Source organism: Myotis yumanensis, unplaced genomic scaffold (assembly GCF_028538775.1).
Source record: "Myotis yumanensis isolate MYYU_CA2020_CCGP unplaced genomic scaffold, mMyoYum1.0.hap1 SCAF_11, whole genome shotgun sequence".
In the NCBI taxonomy this organism is placed as follows: domain Eukaryota; kingdom Metazoa; phylum Chordata; class Mammalia; order Chiroptera; family Vespertilionidae; genus Myotis; species Myotis yumanensis.
Window position 1 is genome coordinate 32,129,571 of NW_027223762.1, and position 18,414 is coordinate 32,147,984.

Below are 18,414 nucleotides of genomic sequence, written 5' to 3' on the forward strand. Positions count from 1 at the left end.
GTGCCAAGCTCTGTGTTAAATGCTTTACACACATTATTTCATTTAATCTTCCCAACAACTTAATATGAAAGATATTGAGGCCTCGGGAGGTTAAGTAATTCGCCTCCATGCCACTATAATTGTCTCCATCTACCTTTGAACTCAGATTTCTTTGCTCTCCCGATTGATGTCCTTTGTCAAGAACACTTTGAATTAATTCAAGCCAGAAAAAATAGTGGCAAATGACATGCTTATGACATCCTCATTTCTAAAATAACAGTGAACTATCTAATTGATAGTATTGGCAGCTAATTTAAGAAATCTGTTAGTGATGATGCTAATGGTGTCATTTTCATTCAGATTGACAACTCGAGGTGTAGAGCATCAGTGATATGTTTTTAATATTATGTTCATAAAATCTGTGAAAGAACATCTGATATTTATAGTAAATCTAATGTTAAGAACTGGAAAAAATACATTTAAAATGTATGATACTTAGGTCAGACAAAAGTTTTATGAAAAGTGAGAATAGGCAACCAATAGTACTTATAAACTGATGAGAAACGGTGGATTTTCCTGCTTTTTCAGAAATGGATAAATTTGTCTAGTTTATAGGGATTTTGTGTATTTGTTTTGAGTCTAATAAGCAATAGGAAGATCAAAAGAGGCCTCTTTAACTTCCAATGACAAAATTTTCATAAGGATGTAAAACTAGATATTTTTACAAATATTGAGTTATTCTTGACCATATCTTTTTCTTTATCACATTGTAACTTAAAGATACACTATTTAGAAGTCTAGGTCTTTCAGAAAGTAAGACAAACAAATACCTGGATAAGTGGAATCTTGATAAACAAAACATTTCCTTACAGAATTTGTTCAGATATAAAAATATTTTATTTTATAATAGATGCATAGTTTTTTAGTTATTTCAAGATATTATATAATAGTAGTGATTTATTAGATACCTATACATGATTTTATGAAGAAAATTATAACATTTGGTGTAGAGGCAAATTTTAAGGTATTTTTAATGGAGAAGATATATTTATTAGTTAATGTAATGCTAATTTTTATGCTAGAATATTTTTTGACGTATATACATAGCAAAGAATAATGAACAAAATACCGTATTACATCAGAATACATGTTTTTGAGCACTTATGGTGCTATTACGGGGTTACAATTTTAATTTCTGGAGAATGGGAAGAAAAGCTGTTCATTATACTTGATCTTTTTTTTCTATTAAATGATCATGTGTTACAAGTCTAATGTAGATATCCAGTGTCAAATGTATTACAGTTGAGAAGGAGTATTACTCATAATTAGTCTTACTAATTAGGATGGTAGAAGGAAAAGTAATAATAAAACCTACGAAAAAATTCTCTCACAATACATTCCAAGAAAAGTGAGAAGAAAGCAAAACAGAGTTGTGTATCTAATGGGCAAATGTTGCTGTGTGATACCAAGAAGAAGAAAATTGTATAGACTTACATGATTTCAAAATTTCTACTCCAGAAACTGGAGAACAGGAGTAAATGTTCCGAAATTATCTAGGTAATGTGAATTGAATTCATTATGGTATCTTTGTAAAAATAACAGGTTTTTATTGGGGGAAGAAGTTTTCAGTTCCTCTGACCCTAAAAACCTGTGAGATCTTAAAGGATAGTGAGAGATACGGAAACATGGAAACAAACCCATGTTGGGTGCATAAATATTTACAATTTATATCCCCTTGATTAACTAATACCTTTATTGTTATGTTAATTATATAATGTCTTTGTTCATTGTCTCATAACAGTTTTTGGGTTAAATTCTATTTCGTCTGAGATAAGTATAGCTTTTCCTACTTTATTTTGGTTTCCAGTAAATGGAACATCATTTTTTTCATCCTTTCACTTTTAATCTCTGTGTCTTTAAAGCTGAAGTGAATCTCATGTAGGCATCACATAATTGTCTTTTTTTTCCTCATCTATTCAACCATTCTGTCTTTATTTGGTAAGTTAATATATTTACATTTAAAGCAATTATTGATAGGTTTGGAGTTGTCATTTTCGTAATTGTTTTTTGGCTGTTTTGTAGTACCTTTGTTCTTTTCTTCTCTTGCTCTCCTCATTTGTGATTTGATGATTTTTTTCATGGTGGTATACTTCGATTTCTTTATATTTTGTATATCCCCCTTCCCCATCTCCCCATCTTTTTAATGTCCCACTCTACTGAAGATGTAGCACTTTGAAAATTTTGACTTTATGTGGCCATCTTAACTTCAGATGTCTGCCTCTTGCTGGCCGAAGGACTTGTCCTATTCCCAGGAGGGCTTTAACACTCATATTCTTGGTTGCCCTGACTGGGCAGCCTCCTTCAGGTCTGCAGCCTGACCTGGAACATCAGTGCTCATGTACATCTCTCACTGGCTTTTAGATGTCTTTGGCTCATCTATCTATCTATCTGTCTGTCTGTCTGTCTGTCTATCTATCTATCTTGGCAGATCACCTCTGCATTTATAAGTTTGATTTATTTTATTCAACATCCTGTTTATTTTTATAGAGGAAGGTTTTTGGTTTATCTAGTGTGCTAGTCTATTGACATTCTTTACCAGAATCCATCATATTTTAATTTTTCCAGTTGCCTGTGTAGATTTTGGTTGCCAAGGTTAACAACACAAATAGGGCATTTTAACTCTTATAACTGATAAGTACAAGAAAAGCAAAAGGGAGATTTATTAACTCTATTAACAGAAAAGTACAAGAAAAGCAAAAAGGGGGGGGGCGTGTTATTAACTCTTGTAACTGATAAGTGCAGGCTTTCTGGCTTCAGACATGGATAGATTTGAAGCAGTGTCACTAGGGGTCTAACTCTTTCTGCCTTAACCCTACTTTCCTCAGTGTTGGATTTGATTTTCAGATTTTATTTCCCATTTGGCTGAGGAAAGTGATTGCTACTATTTCTAGGGTTTTGGTATTTTTATAGCTTATGATCTATCTTGTCTAACTTAGCATTTTAACATCAAATCCTAGGAAGACTTTTTATGACATAGTTGGGGCACTTTGCCATTTCTGAACTGGTTACTGTGGCCAGTAGGCTTGTGTTTTCCAATTAGCCCAAGTGGTCATGTGCCTAATTCTGGGACATAAGGGAGGGTTCGCTGTGATAGGCAGCCCTCTTAGGTCCTCATGAGGAGTGGGAGGTTTGGTTCCTCAAAGGAAAAACCAGATCAAGTTCCCAATAAAAAAGAAATGCTAGGAAGGTAAATATCACATATGTGCACAGCACATTCCTTATCAGGTCATCAAATCTCTCGTCAGAAGTTTAAATGAAGATATGAGACTACTACTTTCAACGCTGTCAGTGTCGGTGATTGATCAGATCATTCTTCTCATCCCCCAATAGGGCAAACAAGCTGTAACTTACCAAACTAGATCCCTTTCCCTCCACTGTTAAGTCCTATCAGTTTCTGAAATCTCTGGAATCTTCACTTTTCTTTATATCTAACATTGATACTCTAGTTCAAGCTATAGTCCTCTCTCTTCTGGTCTACCAAAATTAAATCCTTACTGATCTGTCAGTATCTACTGTGTTTCCCCTTCAGTCTGTTCTCCACAGTGTAATGTAGTGATCTGTTCTGAATGCAAATCTAATTTTGTGTTTCCTGTCTTCCATATATACTTCAAACTTTAAAAAATCTTTCATTAGAAATTATTAACTAGATTTCCATCTAGCCCTTTACCACCTTTCCCACTAATCTTGCTCAAGCATTTCCTTTTATATAAATGAAATTATACATTCTCATAGTACCACCTACCTCTCCCTTTAACATTTATTATACTTACAGTTTTACACTTGTGTTTGAATATTTGATGAATGTCTGGTTTCTCCACTAGACTATAAAAGCAGATACCATGTCTGTTTTCCATGATCATTTAATTTCACTAACTAGAATGTGGCTTGGCTTTACAGTGGAAAATAAATATTTTTTTTTCATTAATTAACTGATTGATTACTGTAAAGAGAACTGCATGGTAACTAGGACAATTTATTTGTTTAACATCTGTCTCCAAAAGCTTTCTAGTCAATTGATTCTGGATGTAGACTCTCCAGCATAATCTGACTTGGAGGTTTATAGTGAACATTTTGCAGCTATCAAATGACAAGTATGGGGATGTTTCAAGAATATGTCAGTGCATGCTTATGCTCATGTGAAATAGAGTGAAAGGAATATCCAGATAATACAGTGGTCGGGGTATACTGATTGAAATCAGCAAGGAGTAGGACTTTGGATTGGTTGCATATCTTCCCCCCCCCCCCCCCCCCCAATAGCAATATAATATGTTATTTTTCTAGTTGAAATCCCCATTTTCCTTTTGTGTTTTTTTACATTCTGTGTGGCTTAAAAATGTATTTGCTGCTGTGGCCACTTACTTTTAGAGAAGAAGCAGGAAATTTTTGTACCAACTTATACCTCAGAAAGCAAAGACCATTGTCTAAAGTTGGTACTGTACTATGTGGTCCAAGGTGAGGGCAGGCCTATTTCTCTCTAGCCTTGAGCATCATACTGGGGAAAATGATTTGCCATTGGATGGGAGGAAAGGCTATTTTTACTTCTTCTTTTATGGCAGGACTGGGTCCCTTCTTCTGTGTATAGTTTTTTCCTCTCCTTAGATGTAGACGATCCACTCCTCCTGCAGTTCCCTTGGGACTACTGCATGAGTAAAAATGAAATGACTTTATGTGAATAAAGATGAAAAGAGAAATTTAGTTGATATAAGTTTAGTTTCTTTGTTATTTTAAAGATGTTTGGGTTCACAATTTATATGTAATATTTACTAAAATTGAAGTAATAATTTCTTCAACTGGTTTAATAGCATTGCAGACATCAAATTGTTGAAGCATGGTTAAGAAAATTGTGCATGTATACCACTCTAAAGTACAAGGTATATACTTTAGTGTAGTGGTGAAATACTTTTTACGTCTATCATGTGAGCTAATAGAACAGTTGATAGAGTTAGGAGAAAGAAAAGGAAAAATGCTGGGAGGAGTGATAAGAGGATGCAGCATTTTATAAACATACTGAAAATATACCTGGAGAATTTGACCTTGATCTCAGTCTAAGTGCTGATTTTCAATTGCATTCAATACTAGTTTCACCTTTTTCCCTTTCACTTCCCTTTAAACATCATCCTAATGCTTAACACAGTGCCTTGCATATTCCAGCCTCTTGATAAATGAATATTTGTTAGTTGAATGAAGGAATAAATGGATGAAGAGTGAAAAGATGAATGACAAAATTCTAGACTTCACATTTCAAATAAATATACACATCAACTTCCCTGATCAAGATTTGAAAACAGAGGAATCTGTTAATAACTTAAATAACATGAAAGTATTGATTTGATCTAAAATTTTAACAATGGAGTTTTCAGAAGTTGGATTACTATATCCAAAATGCAAGTGGAAATAATAAAATGAAATAAGATAGCTTGAAATGAGCTTATATTATGAAATATGTATTCTTTAATGTTGGGATAATTGATGGCCAGGCTCACAAGATAATTTTTAAAAGACTTTGCTCTTATTCTAGCTTGACTTATTTTAGAATTTTACCAAGTAGAAATTGTTTTGAACTTCTACTTAAAATGAATCAGTTTTCATTTCTGAATTATCATAGATTTTAATTTAGTAAACTTTAACCAATAGATTTTACTATATATCATATATTGGGTTTAATGCTATATATCTAGAAAATATTTTCCCTGATATTTAGATCTATGTGATTAATATCATTTGTTGGTGTTACTTATTTGAATATTTAAATATGGTTGTGGTAAAGAGTGTGGTCTATGGTGTCAGACAGATTTGGATTTAAATCCCCAATCTGCTACTTAGAAAATTATTCAACTTGTCAAACCTTAGTAAGATCTTTTATAAAATGGAGATGATACCTGCAATAAGAGGTTTTGGGGAGGATGTAATTAATATATGTGAAGTGCTTAGAACAGTATTTGGAATATAGTAGACATTCAATAATTTGGAACAACTGTTTTCCCCCATCGTGTTTTGTTCTGCAGCTTTCCCCACAAATAAACCAGATAAAGATGCAAGACATGTAATAAAAGTGGTAAGTATTGCTCTTATATTTGTATTTCGCATATATTTGACTTTTTCTTTTCTACTTTAGTTTTGTAAAAATGTTTCTCATCATAGTTTTCATAATTTTACTTATCATTAAACGTAATGTTATGATGTAGTTTCACATTGTTAAAATGTGAAGACTGGAGAACTTTGTTCTTTTGTGTTAACACTTATAACCGTTGTATCTTATCTAGTTATATATCCCCTTTTCCCTCCCCTACTTCCCCTTTTCCTTCCTATCTACTCTAGATGGTATGGTTGTTAGAGGCAGGGATGAGGTTTGTTTTTTGTTTGTATCCCCTGTATCTAGCGCAGTGAATGAAATATAGTAGGTACTCAGTAAAGGTATTATGTAGAGCTCTTTTCCTCCCTGGCTGCCTGAAGACCAACCTTCATTATGAATGACACAGTAACCATCCGGACCAGCAAGTTCATGACCAACAGACTACTTCAGCGGAAGCAAATGGTCATTGATGTCCTTCACCCTGGGAAGGCAACAGTGCCCAAGACAGAAATCCGGGAAAAACTAGCCCAAATGTATAAGACCACACCTGATGTCATCTTGTGTTTGGATTCAGAACCCACTTTGGTGGTGGCAAGATCACTGGCTTTGGCATGATTTATGATTCCTTGGATTATGCAAAGAAAAATGAACCCAAACACGGACTTGCAAGACATGGCCTATAGGAGAAGAAGAAGACCTCAAGAAAACAGAGAAAGAAACGCAAGAACCGAATGAAGAAAGTCAGGGGGACTGCAAAGGCCAACGTTGGTGCTGGCAAAAAGAAATGAAGTGTCTGGCAGTGAGCTGGAGATTGTACTACAGAAGGAGTAAAGATTCTCCGGTGACTTTATCTGTGACGGTTGTGCAGATGTTTCATGAGAGGATTAATAAACTATAAACTTAGATAATAAATAAAAAATAAAGGTATTATGTAGAATGAACCACCAGGTAGTTTGCAGTGTATTGTGATGTGCCTGTTGGTACACATTGTGTGTCTGTGTATGTATATAGTTCTGAGTGCTTTTAGTAATTTCTTTCATTAAAAAGACTACTTTCATGTGTGAATGTGTGTAGAGATAGCACTATAATGTGTTAAAGTTAAAAATGAGAGTCTTTTAAGTTTACTTAGTATTTTTTTTGGAGATTTTTAGTGGAAATCTGGTGCCTGTGTTTTATAATAAATGATTAAAGTACTGTTGTGTAATACATATGTATATTCATATTTTCCTAGTTGCAATACCAATTTTACCTTTAGAATGAAAAAATAAAATAAATTATTATTTTCTTTTATAGGAGTATCAAGAAAATGGCCCATTATTTTCAGAACTTAAATTTTACCAAAGAGCTGCAAAAAAAGAATGCAGTAAGTAAAATTAGCAAAGCAATTTACTTCCATATATATACTTGCTAAAGTGAATGTAAATATTTTTGTCTTTTTCTAGCCTTCTGGAAAATTCTTTTCAATTGGAAATGTTATTGTAAAATGATTCAGATGGTGTACAAGTTTTGATATTACCTGATAATGGGTTATATTACAAAATTGTTTCTACTATTTTACATACTGTTGTATTGTTGATTCAAGCTGCCAAGAGTTCTCTAAGTATAAAGATAATAGAATGAAATTTAAAAAACAAGCAAAACACATCCATTTGGATAGGAAGGTTTCAAGGAAAAATAATTAAAATGGGCAGTAGATATTTAAACAAAAGGAATGATCTTAGAATGGATTAGGATAGGTGTATAGATACGATTAAGCATTAAGATTTAGAAAATAAGTTAAAAATGCTACAATGTGAATGTTAATTGGAGCTGAGTATCAGATATGAAAACTACCAGTTAGAGGACTTGAATGTGAAATGAGATGAGCATATCTAAAGAAGAATAAAAAAAATTATAAACACTATGTTATACATGGACTAAGTGAAGCTTTAAGGAAGTTCATTTGAATAATGACTTTATAGTCAAGGTCCTTTACATTATGTTCAGGAAAAAGAATGATGAGACTAGCCTCCATAATTAACTTTTTTCCCTTAGTAAAATCTTCTAAGCATTAATATTGTAGTCTTTACTGACTGCTTAAAGTATGTCAGGGTGACAAATAGAATCCATTAAACTTGATTGTTTATCAGTAGAGCCATCTTAATCATTAAACATACATGGTAGAAAAGTGAAAAATTAAATAAGTTACGTGATTGTTTAAGTGGATTTGATTTTTTTCAAAGCTACATTTAATAAAAAAAAATCTGTAAGAATTTATCTGCCCAATTTCTGTTTTTTATTTTGTTTTTTGTTTGTTTTTTTTCTACCATGGCTTTAGATTGTTAAGTAACAAGTAAGAAAATCGTTTGGTGGTTAACATGTTATATTTAAAAATTTTACTAGCATAGAAGGGAATTACCTTTTTTCATGAATACAAACATTTGTGTATATGATAACAATGTATTTTATGACTATGACTACTTTTGTTTTGGTTATAACATTTAATTTAAAAATTCTCTAATAGAATTTTAAGCCATTAGATAGATATATTTAATTTATAAAAGTTTTTTTAGGAAGGTATTATTTCTATTTTAGGTTAGCTAAATAAGTTTTAACATCAATGTAAAAGTACGAAATACCTTTTTAAAAACTTATCTTTTTTCTCTTAAACTTGTCTTTACAGTAAAAAAATGGATAGAACACAGACAACTTGATTATTTAGGAATTCCCATGTTTTATGGATCTGGTCTTACTGAATTCAAGGAAAGAAGGTAAAATGAAATTATTATCCTATATAATAAAAGCCTAACATGCAAATTGACCGAACGGCTGATCGACTAGTCGCTATGATGCACTCAACACAGGAGCTGCCCCCTGGTGGTCAGTGCGCTCCCACAGGGGGAGTGCCGCTCAGCTAGAAGCCAGGCTCACGGCTGGTGAGTGCAGCGGCAGTGGCGGGAGCCTATCCTGCCTCCGCGGCAGCGCTAAGGATGTCTGACTGTCAGATTGGACATCCCCTGAGCGCTCCCAGACTACGAGAGGGTGCAGGCTGGGCTGAGGGACACCCCACCCCCTGCGTGCACCAGGCCTCTAGTAATCAAATATTGTCCAATCACTGTTATTAAAGTGGCCAATTAATTACCTGTTGTTATATAAGAAATACCCAAACTGTGCTGTTTTTTTAACAACAAACTGATATCTCTTTTTTTTAAAAATATATTTTTTATTGATTTCAGAGAGGAAGAGGAAGAGAGATGGAAACATCAATGATGAGGGAGAATCATAGATCAGCTGCCTCCTGCACACACCCCCCTCTGCTCCCCTGGGGGTCAAGCCCGCAACCTGGGCATGTGCCCTGAGCAGGAATTGAACCGTGACCTCCTGGTTCATAGGTCAATGCTGAGCCACACTGGATGGGCAAACTAATATTATCTTAATTTCTGTGGATCCATCTATATATATAAAAGGCTAAACGCCCATCCAACCGGCAGTTATGATGTACAATGACCACCAGGGGACAGACACTCTGACTGGTAGCTATGACATGCACTGACCACCAGGGGGCAGACACTCAACGCAGGAGCTGTCAAGCTTCGGTGACTTGGCAGCGGCCATTCTTGGGTGATGCACCCCGGGACCAGAGAAGAGGGAGCCTGATCTGGGGCTTGTCACCTGAGATCTGCCCTCTTGCAATCCAGAACCCCTCGGGGGATGTCGGAGAGCCAGTTTTGTCCCGATCCCCACAGGCCAGACCTAGGGACCCCACCTGCCGGAGGGACCCCGCTCACTCTGCAGATGCCCTTTGAGCTGTGGCGCTGCCCCAGGTGCAGCTGATCTAGGAGGGACTGCAGGAGGTTGGCTTCAGGGTATGTCTGGCCCATCTCGCCCAGTCCTGCTTTGCCGGCCGCCTTCTAGTTAATTTCCTGTCAATGTGCATGAATCTGTACACTGGGGCACTAGTTATCTATAACTGCCTTATCTGAATGGTTCTAGCTCAGGACTTCCTATGAGGATGTAGTCAGCTGTCTCTTGGGCTGCAGTCATCTCAAGGTTAGACTGGGGAAGGTTCTGCTTTAAATTCATTTATGTGGCTGTTGGCAGGCCTCAGATCCTCTCCATGCAGATCTCCCCATTGGTGTTATGAAGACATGGCAGCTGGCTTCTCCTCGACCAAGTAACTCAAAGGAGGGAGGGAGGCGCACACACATACAGGAGCATACGTCCAAGAAGAAAGTCACAGTCTTTTTATAATCAAATGTGAGAAGTAATATCCTATTGTTTCTACTGTATTCTCTTCGCTAGGAACAAGTCATTAAAAGTTGCCCATACTCAAGAGAGGAGAATTAATGAAGCTCTATCTCTTGAGGAGAGGCAAAACAATTTTTAAAAACCACCAAGTATAGCTAATCACCACATATACTAGTAAATCACTGATAGTAATATTAAGAAGAAAAAAGAAATGCTGTCATTTGTTAGGTACCCATTTGGGCCTTTCAACAGCCTTTTAAAATAGGTGATACTTTTTTCTTAGGTGAAAAAATAGGCTCAGAGGTTAATGCTTTCTTTGCTCAGATGGTCTTGAAATACTTTAAATGAAAACTAAATGAACAAACAATAATCTAACAAAGTAAAGGGCTACCAAAAAGAGACTGAATGGCTAAGCATGTTACATCCCTATCATGCAATATTGTACAGTTAAAGTCAGTCAGAGCTATACCCATTGACTTGGAAGGATTTCAGTCAGGTACTACTGAAAAACATATGATGCAGAAAAGTACACATAATAAGATCGCATTTTTACAAAATGAAGACAAAAGTTTCTATATGTCTGAGCTTGTGTGTGTACACATGGATAGATATAGAATAGGGTCCTATGTGGGTGTGTAAGTGAAGGGAAGAACAGAAGGGGTAGATGAAGGAAAAAGTGCATTTAATAAAAGGCACGTTTCTAAATGTATAGAGACAGTACATATGATTTTATAAGGTCAAAAACAAATATAAATAACATTTTCTGTATGGACAAGTAATTTGTTCAAGGCTATATGGCGAGAAGGTAATGGAGTCAAAATGAATTAAATTGACTATTTAATATAGAAAGATTTTTTTTTCCCCTGTGATCTAAGACAGCAGTCGCCAACCACTGGTCCGTGGACCACTGGTGGTCTGTGAGGTCCGAAAGGTTGGCGCCGCTGATCTAAGACAGTGTGATCTAAGCACAGCATTCTCTTCTAGGAAACTAACTGCAAAATAAAATACTAAATAACATCTTTCTGCAAAAGAACAACATTATTAATATACAATTGTTCTCTAATGGTTCATATTGCATTGTTCTCTATTGTTAGATTGGGTATACTTTTTCTTTTTTCAGTTCATAAATAGAAAGTTTCAGGAATTGCCATCTTAAGATCTCTTTTTGACATCTTCCTCTTACAGTTACAGATTTATGGTAATGGAAAGACTAGGAATGGATTTACAGAAGATCTCTGACCAGAATGGTACTTTCAGAAAGTCAACTGTCCTGCAGCTAGGTATTCGGATGGTAAGAAGGAATGACTTCTTTCACAGGGCTCTATTTTCAGATTATTTACTTGTTACAAATTGTTTCCCTTTGTGGAATTATCAGAGGAGGAAGGATTATTGCTCTAGAAATGTCACTTATTGAGAGTAAGGGGCTATTTTGTTGAAATTGATAACGGTGGGCTCTGTAAGTGACAGAATGTGCTGTGTTTGGCACTACAGATTCGATTAAACATTGGTTCCACCATCTGAGTTTTCCCACACAGCTTTGTTTTACATACCAGAACAAGCTTGCATTCCTATAAGAATAACATCTCTTTTGTCAGTTATATTTATAATAATGCAAACTATACCAGATTATATTATTTCCCATACTAAACATGATGGTATGGGGGTACTATACAGTTTTTATTATGAGTTTGGGATGGTGGCAGTAATTAGTATGGCAATGAGTAATATATACTTTGCCAAATAAGAAGCAATGAAATCTTAATAGCACCCGTGCACACATTTTGTTTATACCACATATTTGTCTTATCTTGTTTGTGTTTGGTTTGCCTAAGCTCCATTTTATTTGTTTCCATCTTAAATAGAATGAAAATACTCATGCCAGGTTGGGATGTGGCAAATAGAACTCATTAATTTTCCCATTTGTCCATTCATCCATCTACCCAGCCAGCAAATGTCTATTAAACACTGGGGGTAGGTAACATGCAGAGCTCAAGGGATTCAGAGATGAAACTGAGGTTTATTCTCTTTCTATGCAGAGGGAGACTGCCTTTCTCTGTGCTGATGGACAAGATGTTTTGTTCTGGGGTCCCCAAAACTTGATTTATAATTATTCCTTGAGAAAGGAATTGCTGCGTGGGCTTCAGGATTATTTCAGTTTAGATCTCTGATGTTATTGAGTTTTTGCACTTTTTAAAAAATATATTTTATTGATTTTTTACAGAGAGGAAGGGAGAGGGATAGAGAGCCAGAAACATCAATGAGAGAGAAACATCGATCAGCTGCCTCCTGCACACTCCCTACTGGGGATGTGCCCGCAACCAAGGTACGTGCCCTTGACCGGAATCGAACCTGGGACCCTTGAGTCCGCAGGCTGTCGCTCTATCCACTGAGCCAAACCGGCTAGGGCTGAGTTTTTGCTCTTGGCACAGTGTGATTCGGCCACTGGGCTGTGAGGAGCACAGGCATTGTTAAATCTTGGTTTTCTTTCATTAGAGTTTCAATTAAAACACTTGATACTAAAGGGTCATTTTACTTAACTTTTCTCAGGATGAGTCGCCAGTACATATGCTACTTTAGAAAAGATAAATAATTGCAAAGCATGTCACTGTCATTAATATGAAAAAATAAAAGTACATGTTATTCCAAACTCAAAATCTTCAAGTGGATAATGAGTTCTAAATAGACATTAGTATAACCTTATTTATTTCTTTTCACAGTTGGATGTACTGGAATATATACATGAAAATGAATATGTTCATGGTGATATAAAAGCAGCGAATCTACTCCTGGGTTACAAAAATCCAGATCAGGTAAATACAATATTAAACTTTGCTTTTTCATAAAGAGTCCTCAAAGTGCCATACTGAGATATTCAAAAAACAAACTCCTAATCCAGATGGGTTTACAAATGAGGACTTAACATGATGAATGTTGTAATTTATCTTACCTTGATTATCTAACTTTTAATGCACTAAACTAGTAAGTGATTGGATGAGGAAATTGAGACTCAGAGGGTTAAATAATTTGCTAATGGGCAACTAGTTCACAAGTGGCTGAACAGGAATTTGACCTGAGCAAATACAAAGACCCATCAGTACCCAGTGGGAGAAGAGATGGGTTTTATGCAGAGAAAAAATAAAAGCTGTCACATTAGCTCCTCCTGTGTGTAAACAACTAAGCTTTCAATAGAGCAGCATTTCCAGTAGAACTTTCTGTGATGATGGACATATTCTGTATATTATTGTCCAGTGCATTAGCCATTAGCCACATGTGGCCATTAAGCATTTGAATTGTGGGTACAACACAAAATGCTGGTGAGAACATGGAGCAACAGGAACTCTTATTCATGGGTGTTGGGAATTGAAATGGTATGACCACTGTGGAGGATCATTTGGTAGTTTTATAAAACTGAACATATTCTTAATATTTGATTTAGCATTTATACTCTTTGGGATTTACCTGAAGGAATTGGAAACATAAAACCACACAAAAACCTACCTATAGGTATTTATAGCAGCTTTCTTTGTAATTGCCAAAATTTGAAGCAACAAAGATGTCCTTTAACAGGTGAATAGGTAAATAAACTGTAGCATATCTGGATAGGGCAGTATTACCCAAAATTAAAAAGAAATGAGCAAGATATGAACAGATATGGAGGAATCTTAAATAATGCATATTATTAAGTGAAAATCTGTATAATTCCAATTGCATGACATTTTGGAAAAGGCAAAACTATGGAGACATAGAGTTATTTGGGTTTGTTTTTGTTGTTGTTGTTAATGAGTTCTTATATATTTTGGATATTAACCTCTTATCAGATACATGGTTTGCAAATATTTTGTTCTGTCCCATAGGTTGCCTTGTTATGTTGATGGTTTTCTTGGCTATGTAGAATCTTTTTAGTTTGACGTACTCTTTCTTGTTTGTTTTGTGTTTGTTGCCTGTGCTTTTGGTGTATATGCAAAAAATCATTGCTAACCTGTGTTTGTGGATTGGAAGAATTCATATCGTTAAAATATCCTTACTACCCAAAGCAATTTACAGATTCAGTGCAATCTCTATCAAAATTTCAATGTCATATTTCATAGAAATAAAAAATACCATCTTAGAGTTTGTATGGAACTACAAAAGACCCTGGATAGTCAGAGCAATCTTAAGAAAGAACAAAGCTGGGGACGTTATAGTTCTTGATTTCAAACTATATTACAATGCTAGAGTAATTAAAACACTATGCAATTGGCATAAAAAACACACACATACACAAAAAACACAGTCCAATGGCACAAAGTAGAGAGCTCAAAAACCCAGGCATACATGATCAAGTAATCTTTGACCAAGGCACCAAGAATATACAACAGGAAAAGGACAGTCTCTTCAATAAATGGTGTTGGGAAAGCTGGATGTCTACATACAAAAGAATGAAATTGGACTTTTATCTTACACTATACTCAGAAATTAACCCAAAATGGATTAAAGACTTAAATGTAAGACCTGAAATCATAAAACTAGAAGAAAACATAGGGGAAAAGTTGAATTTTTATTAATTTAAATTTTAAGAACTCCATGTGTCTAGTAGCCACTATATTACACAGCAGAGATGTTAAAAGATTTAAAAAATGAGTCTAAAAAATGTACAAAAAATGTAGTTGAATATTTAAGTGAACTTTACATGAGAGAAGAACAAAAGAAAAAAATCTTAGAAAATACTGAGAAATTTCAAATTTTAAGCTATCTGTATGTTTAAAAAAATTGAAAAAAATTAAAGGCAATGAGAAAGGGGGAAGTATAGTATGACAAATATTTGAGGATATATAACAAGATGTAAAAACATTAATAAAAACACCAAATACTTTCTTTTTTTTAAAGTTTAAATTATTTTATTATAAAAATTTATATAAAATAAACCATAAACACAACCGTTAAAAATAAAACAAACAGAACTAAAACAGTGTATAAAAACATTTCCAGTGGAAATTAATCTTATCAAAACTACTTGAAATTATCCTTTTAGATATACAATGCTTTCTTTCCTAGACTTAAAATAGGGATTTCCATTACACTTAATGAGGCTATGAATATTAAATATTATTCTTAAAGAGATTCTCAAACTCAAGAATTAACAAATACTTGCAAAGTTATCACAAAAATCTTTGTGTAGTTAATAAAATCGTGAGTCCAGAATACAAAACCCACCTGAAATAATCTAACCAAACACCACAAGTTACTTAAATGAGATTGAGCTTCCCAGATGGTATAAAGAGAAAATTTAAATCTTATTTATGTACAAGATTGGATGCACAATTTGTCAACATGCTTTTTTGTTGTTGAAATCCAAATACTTTCTTAAAGCGATGATTAAAAGGAATGAATCAACAGAACAGAGAAATACGACTGCCCAAGAAATAGATGAGAAAAAAAAATTTTTTTTAATATATTTTTTGATTTTTTTCTTTTAGAGAGACAGAAAGGGAAAGGGAGAGAGAGATAGAAACATCAATGATGGGAGAGAATCATTGATTGGCTGCCTCCTGCACGGCCCCCAGTGGGGATCGAGCCCACAACCCGGGCATGTGCCCTTGACCACAGGCCTATGCTCTATCCACAGAGCCAAACCAGCTAGGGCAGAAAAATTTTGCTGTCACTAAAAACTAAGAGATATGCAAATCAAAACAGAGAGGCAGAATTTTAAAAGAACCTATCAATTGGGAAAAGCCTAAAATACTAATCTGATTATATTGAGGCTGATGAGATAGAGAATGCCAAGGGAATGTAAATTCAGTGGGAGTAGGAGAAATTGTTAATGGAAGGTCAATTTGGCAATCTATAGCAAAAGCCTTTACAAGTCTGCATACTTTCTTAAGGGTAGGTTTATTAATGTATAATTTACAAACAGTAATATTCACCCTGACGAATATAATACACAGCTTGATGTGTTTTGACACATGAATATCATGTAACCACCATTATGATCAAGACATGGAGCATTTCTATCATCCTCAAAAGTTCTTATTCCCCTCTGCAGTCAGCCCCTTCCCTCACCCCCAACCCCTGGCAGTGATTCTGCCCCTATAGTTTTTGCATTTTTAGGGATGCCGTATCAATTGAATTCAAGGATATGTACTCCTTTTCTCTGGCTTCCTTCACTTAGCACAGTGATGGCCAACCTATGACACGCGTGTCAGAGGTGACACGCGAACTCATTTTTTTGGTTGATTTTTCTTTGTTAAATGGCATTTAAATATATAAAATAAATATCAAAAATATAAGTCTTTGTTTTACTATGGTTGAAAATATCAAAAAATTTCTATATGTGACACAGCACCAGAGTTAAGTTAGGGTTTTTCAAAATGCTGACACGCCGAGCTCAAAAGGTTCACCATCACTGACTTAGCATAATGTTTTTTAGATTTATCCATGCTGTTATTCATTGATATTCATTCCTCTTTAATGATGAGTACCATTCTGTTGACAATTACTTCTCTTTCTTTATGTTTCCCTGTTGATGGATATTTGTGTTGTTTCCAGTTTGGGCAATTATGAATAAAGTTTCTATAAACATTCACCTACAGGTTTTGGTATAGGTATATATTTTAACTTGTGGGAAAATACTAGGAGTGGAATTTCAGGATCATATGGAATTGTATGTTTAACTTTAAAAGAAACAGCCAGAGTTCCAGAGTGATTGTACCATTATTATCCCTTCCCACAAGCACTGTGTGGCGATTCCAGTGGCTTCACATCTTGCCACCACTTGGTTTCATTCGTTTTTAAATTTTTGCCATCATAGAAAATGTGTAGTCATGCTGAGTTTTAATTTGTATCAGCCAACGATAATGACTAATGATACTGAGTAATTGTTTTGTGTTTATTTGACACTCACTTATCTTCTTTGGTGAATTAAATGTGCCCATTTTAGTTGGGGTCTTTATTTTTTTTTCATTTCCATTTCTTTCCTATATTAAGACAAGTTTATGTTTTGAGGATGGGAACGCTTTGTCAGATATATATATTTTTTTAGATATTTTCTACATATGTTGGTTATCTTTTCATTCTCTTATTTATCTTTCAAAAATCAGACATTTTTTAATTATGATGAGGTCCAATTTATGATTTGTGATGCTAGAATCCTATATAATAAAAGACTAATATGCAAATGATTGGACTGAACAGCCAAACGACCGGTTGCTATGATGTGCACTGACCACCAGGGGGCAGATGCTCAATGCAGGAGCTGCCCTCTGGTGGTCAGTGCACTCCCACAAGGGGAGAGCCACTCAGTCAGAAGCCAGGCTCATGGCTGGCAAGCGCCTCACCTCCATGGCAGCGCTACGGGTGTCAGACTGCCAGTTTAGTCATACATCCTCGAGGGCTCCTGGACTGCAAGAGGGTGCAGGCTGGGCTGATGGACCACCCCCACCCGCCATCCTGCCCCTCCCCCGCAGGGTACAAATCCTAGTCCATGAATCTCGTGCACCGGGCCTCTAGTCACTAAATGTTTCCTTATAAGTTTCCTTTCTTTTTCTTTTTTTTTTTTTTTGCATGTGTCTGTCCAGTTTTCCCAATACCATTTATTGAAGAGACTATCTTTACTCCATTGTATGCTCTTGCCTCCTTTATCAAATGTTAATTGACCATAAAGGCGTGGGTTGATTTCTGGGCTCTCTGTTTTGTTCCATTGATCTATATGCCTGTTATTATGCCAGTACCAGGCTGTTTTGATCACAGCAGTATAGTTTGATATATGGTATAGTTTGATATGTGGTATAGTTTGGTATATGGTATTATCATCCCTCCAACTTTGTTCTTCTTTCTCAAGATTGCTGCATTTTGGCCATTTCTGGTTAACTCATCTGATATTCTCCATATTTGGAATTTTAAAGACTGACTTCAAAATGTACACTGCTTACCTTCTTTCTTTTATCATCTTCAACATTTTTTTGTTGAAAGGAAAAAATTTTAACTTTATATGTGGGAAAAAGTCTTATTAAAAAATCTGGGATTTCTTATGTACTTCTTTACATTTACTTTATTTTAAGAAATCTTTAGATGAAAGTCTAAAGAAAATGCTTCAATAG

The 18,414-nt window shown here is 35.1% G+C and overlaps 1 protein-coding gene and 1 pseudogene across 6 annotated transcripts in view; both read left to right on the top strand.

Moving 5' to 3' along the window:
* Positions 1-18,414, top strand: part of VRK2 (VRK serine/threonine kinase 2) — a 108,799-nt gene that overhangs the window by 11,251 nt on the left and 79,134 nt on the right. For all 6 annotated transcript variants that reach the window (XM_070429256.1, XM_070429255.1, XM_070429254.1 and 3 more), the window contains exons 3-7: positions 6,045-6,094; positions 7,406-7,475; positions 8,775-8,862; positions 11,525-11,630; positions 13,057-13,149. In XM_070429256.1, the coding sequence (XP_070285357.1) occupies positions 6,045-6,094; positions 7,406-7,475; positions 8,775-8,862; positions 11,525-11,630; positions 13,057-13,149 (407 nt within the window). The remainder of the gene's footprint in view (positions 1-6,044; positions 6,095-7,405; positions 7,476-8,774; positions 8,863-11,524; positions 11,631-13,056; positions 13,150-18,414) is intronic.
* On the top strand, positions 6,488-7,026 carry LOC139019425 (small ribosomal subunit protein eS24 pseudogene; annotated as a pseudogene).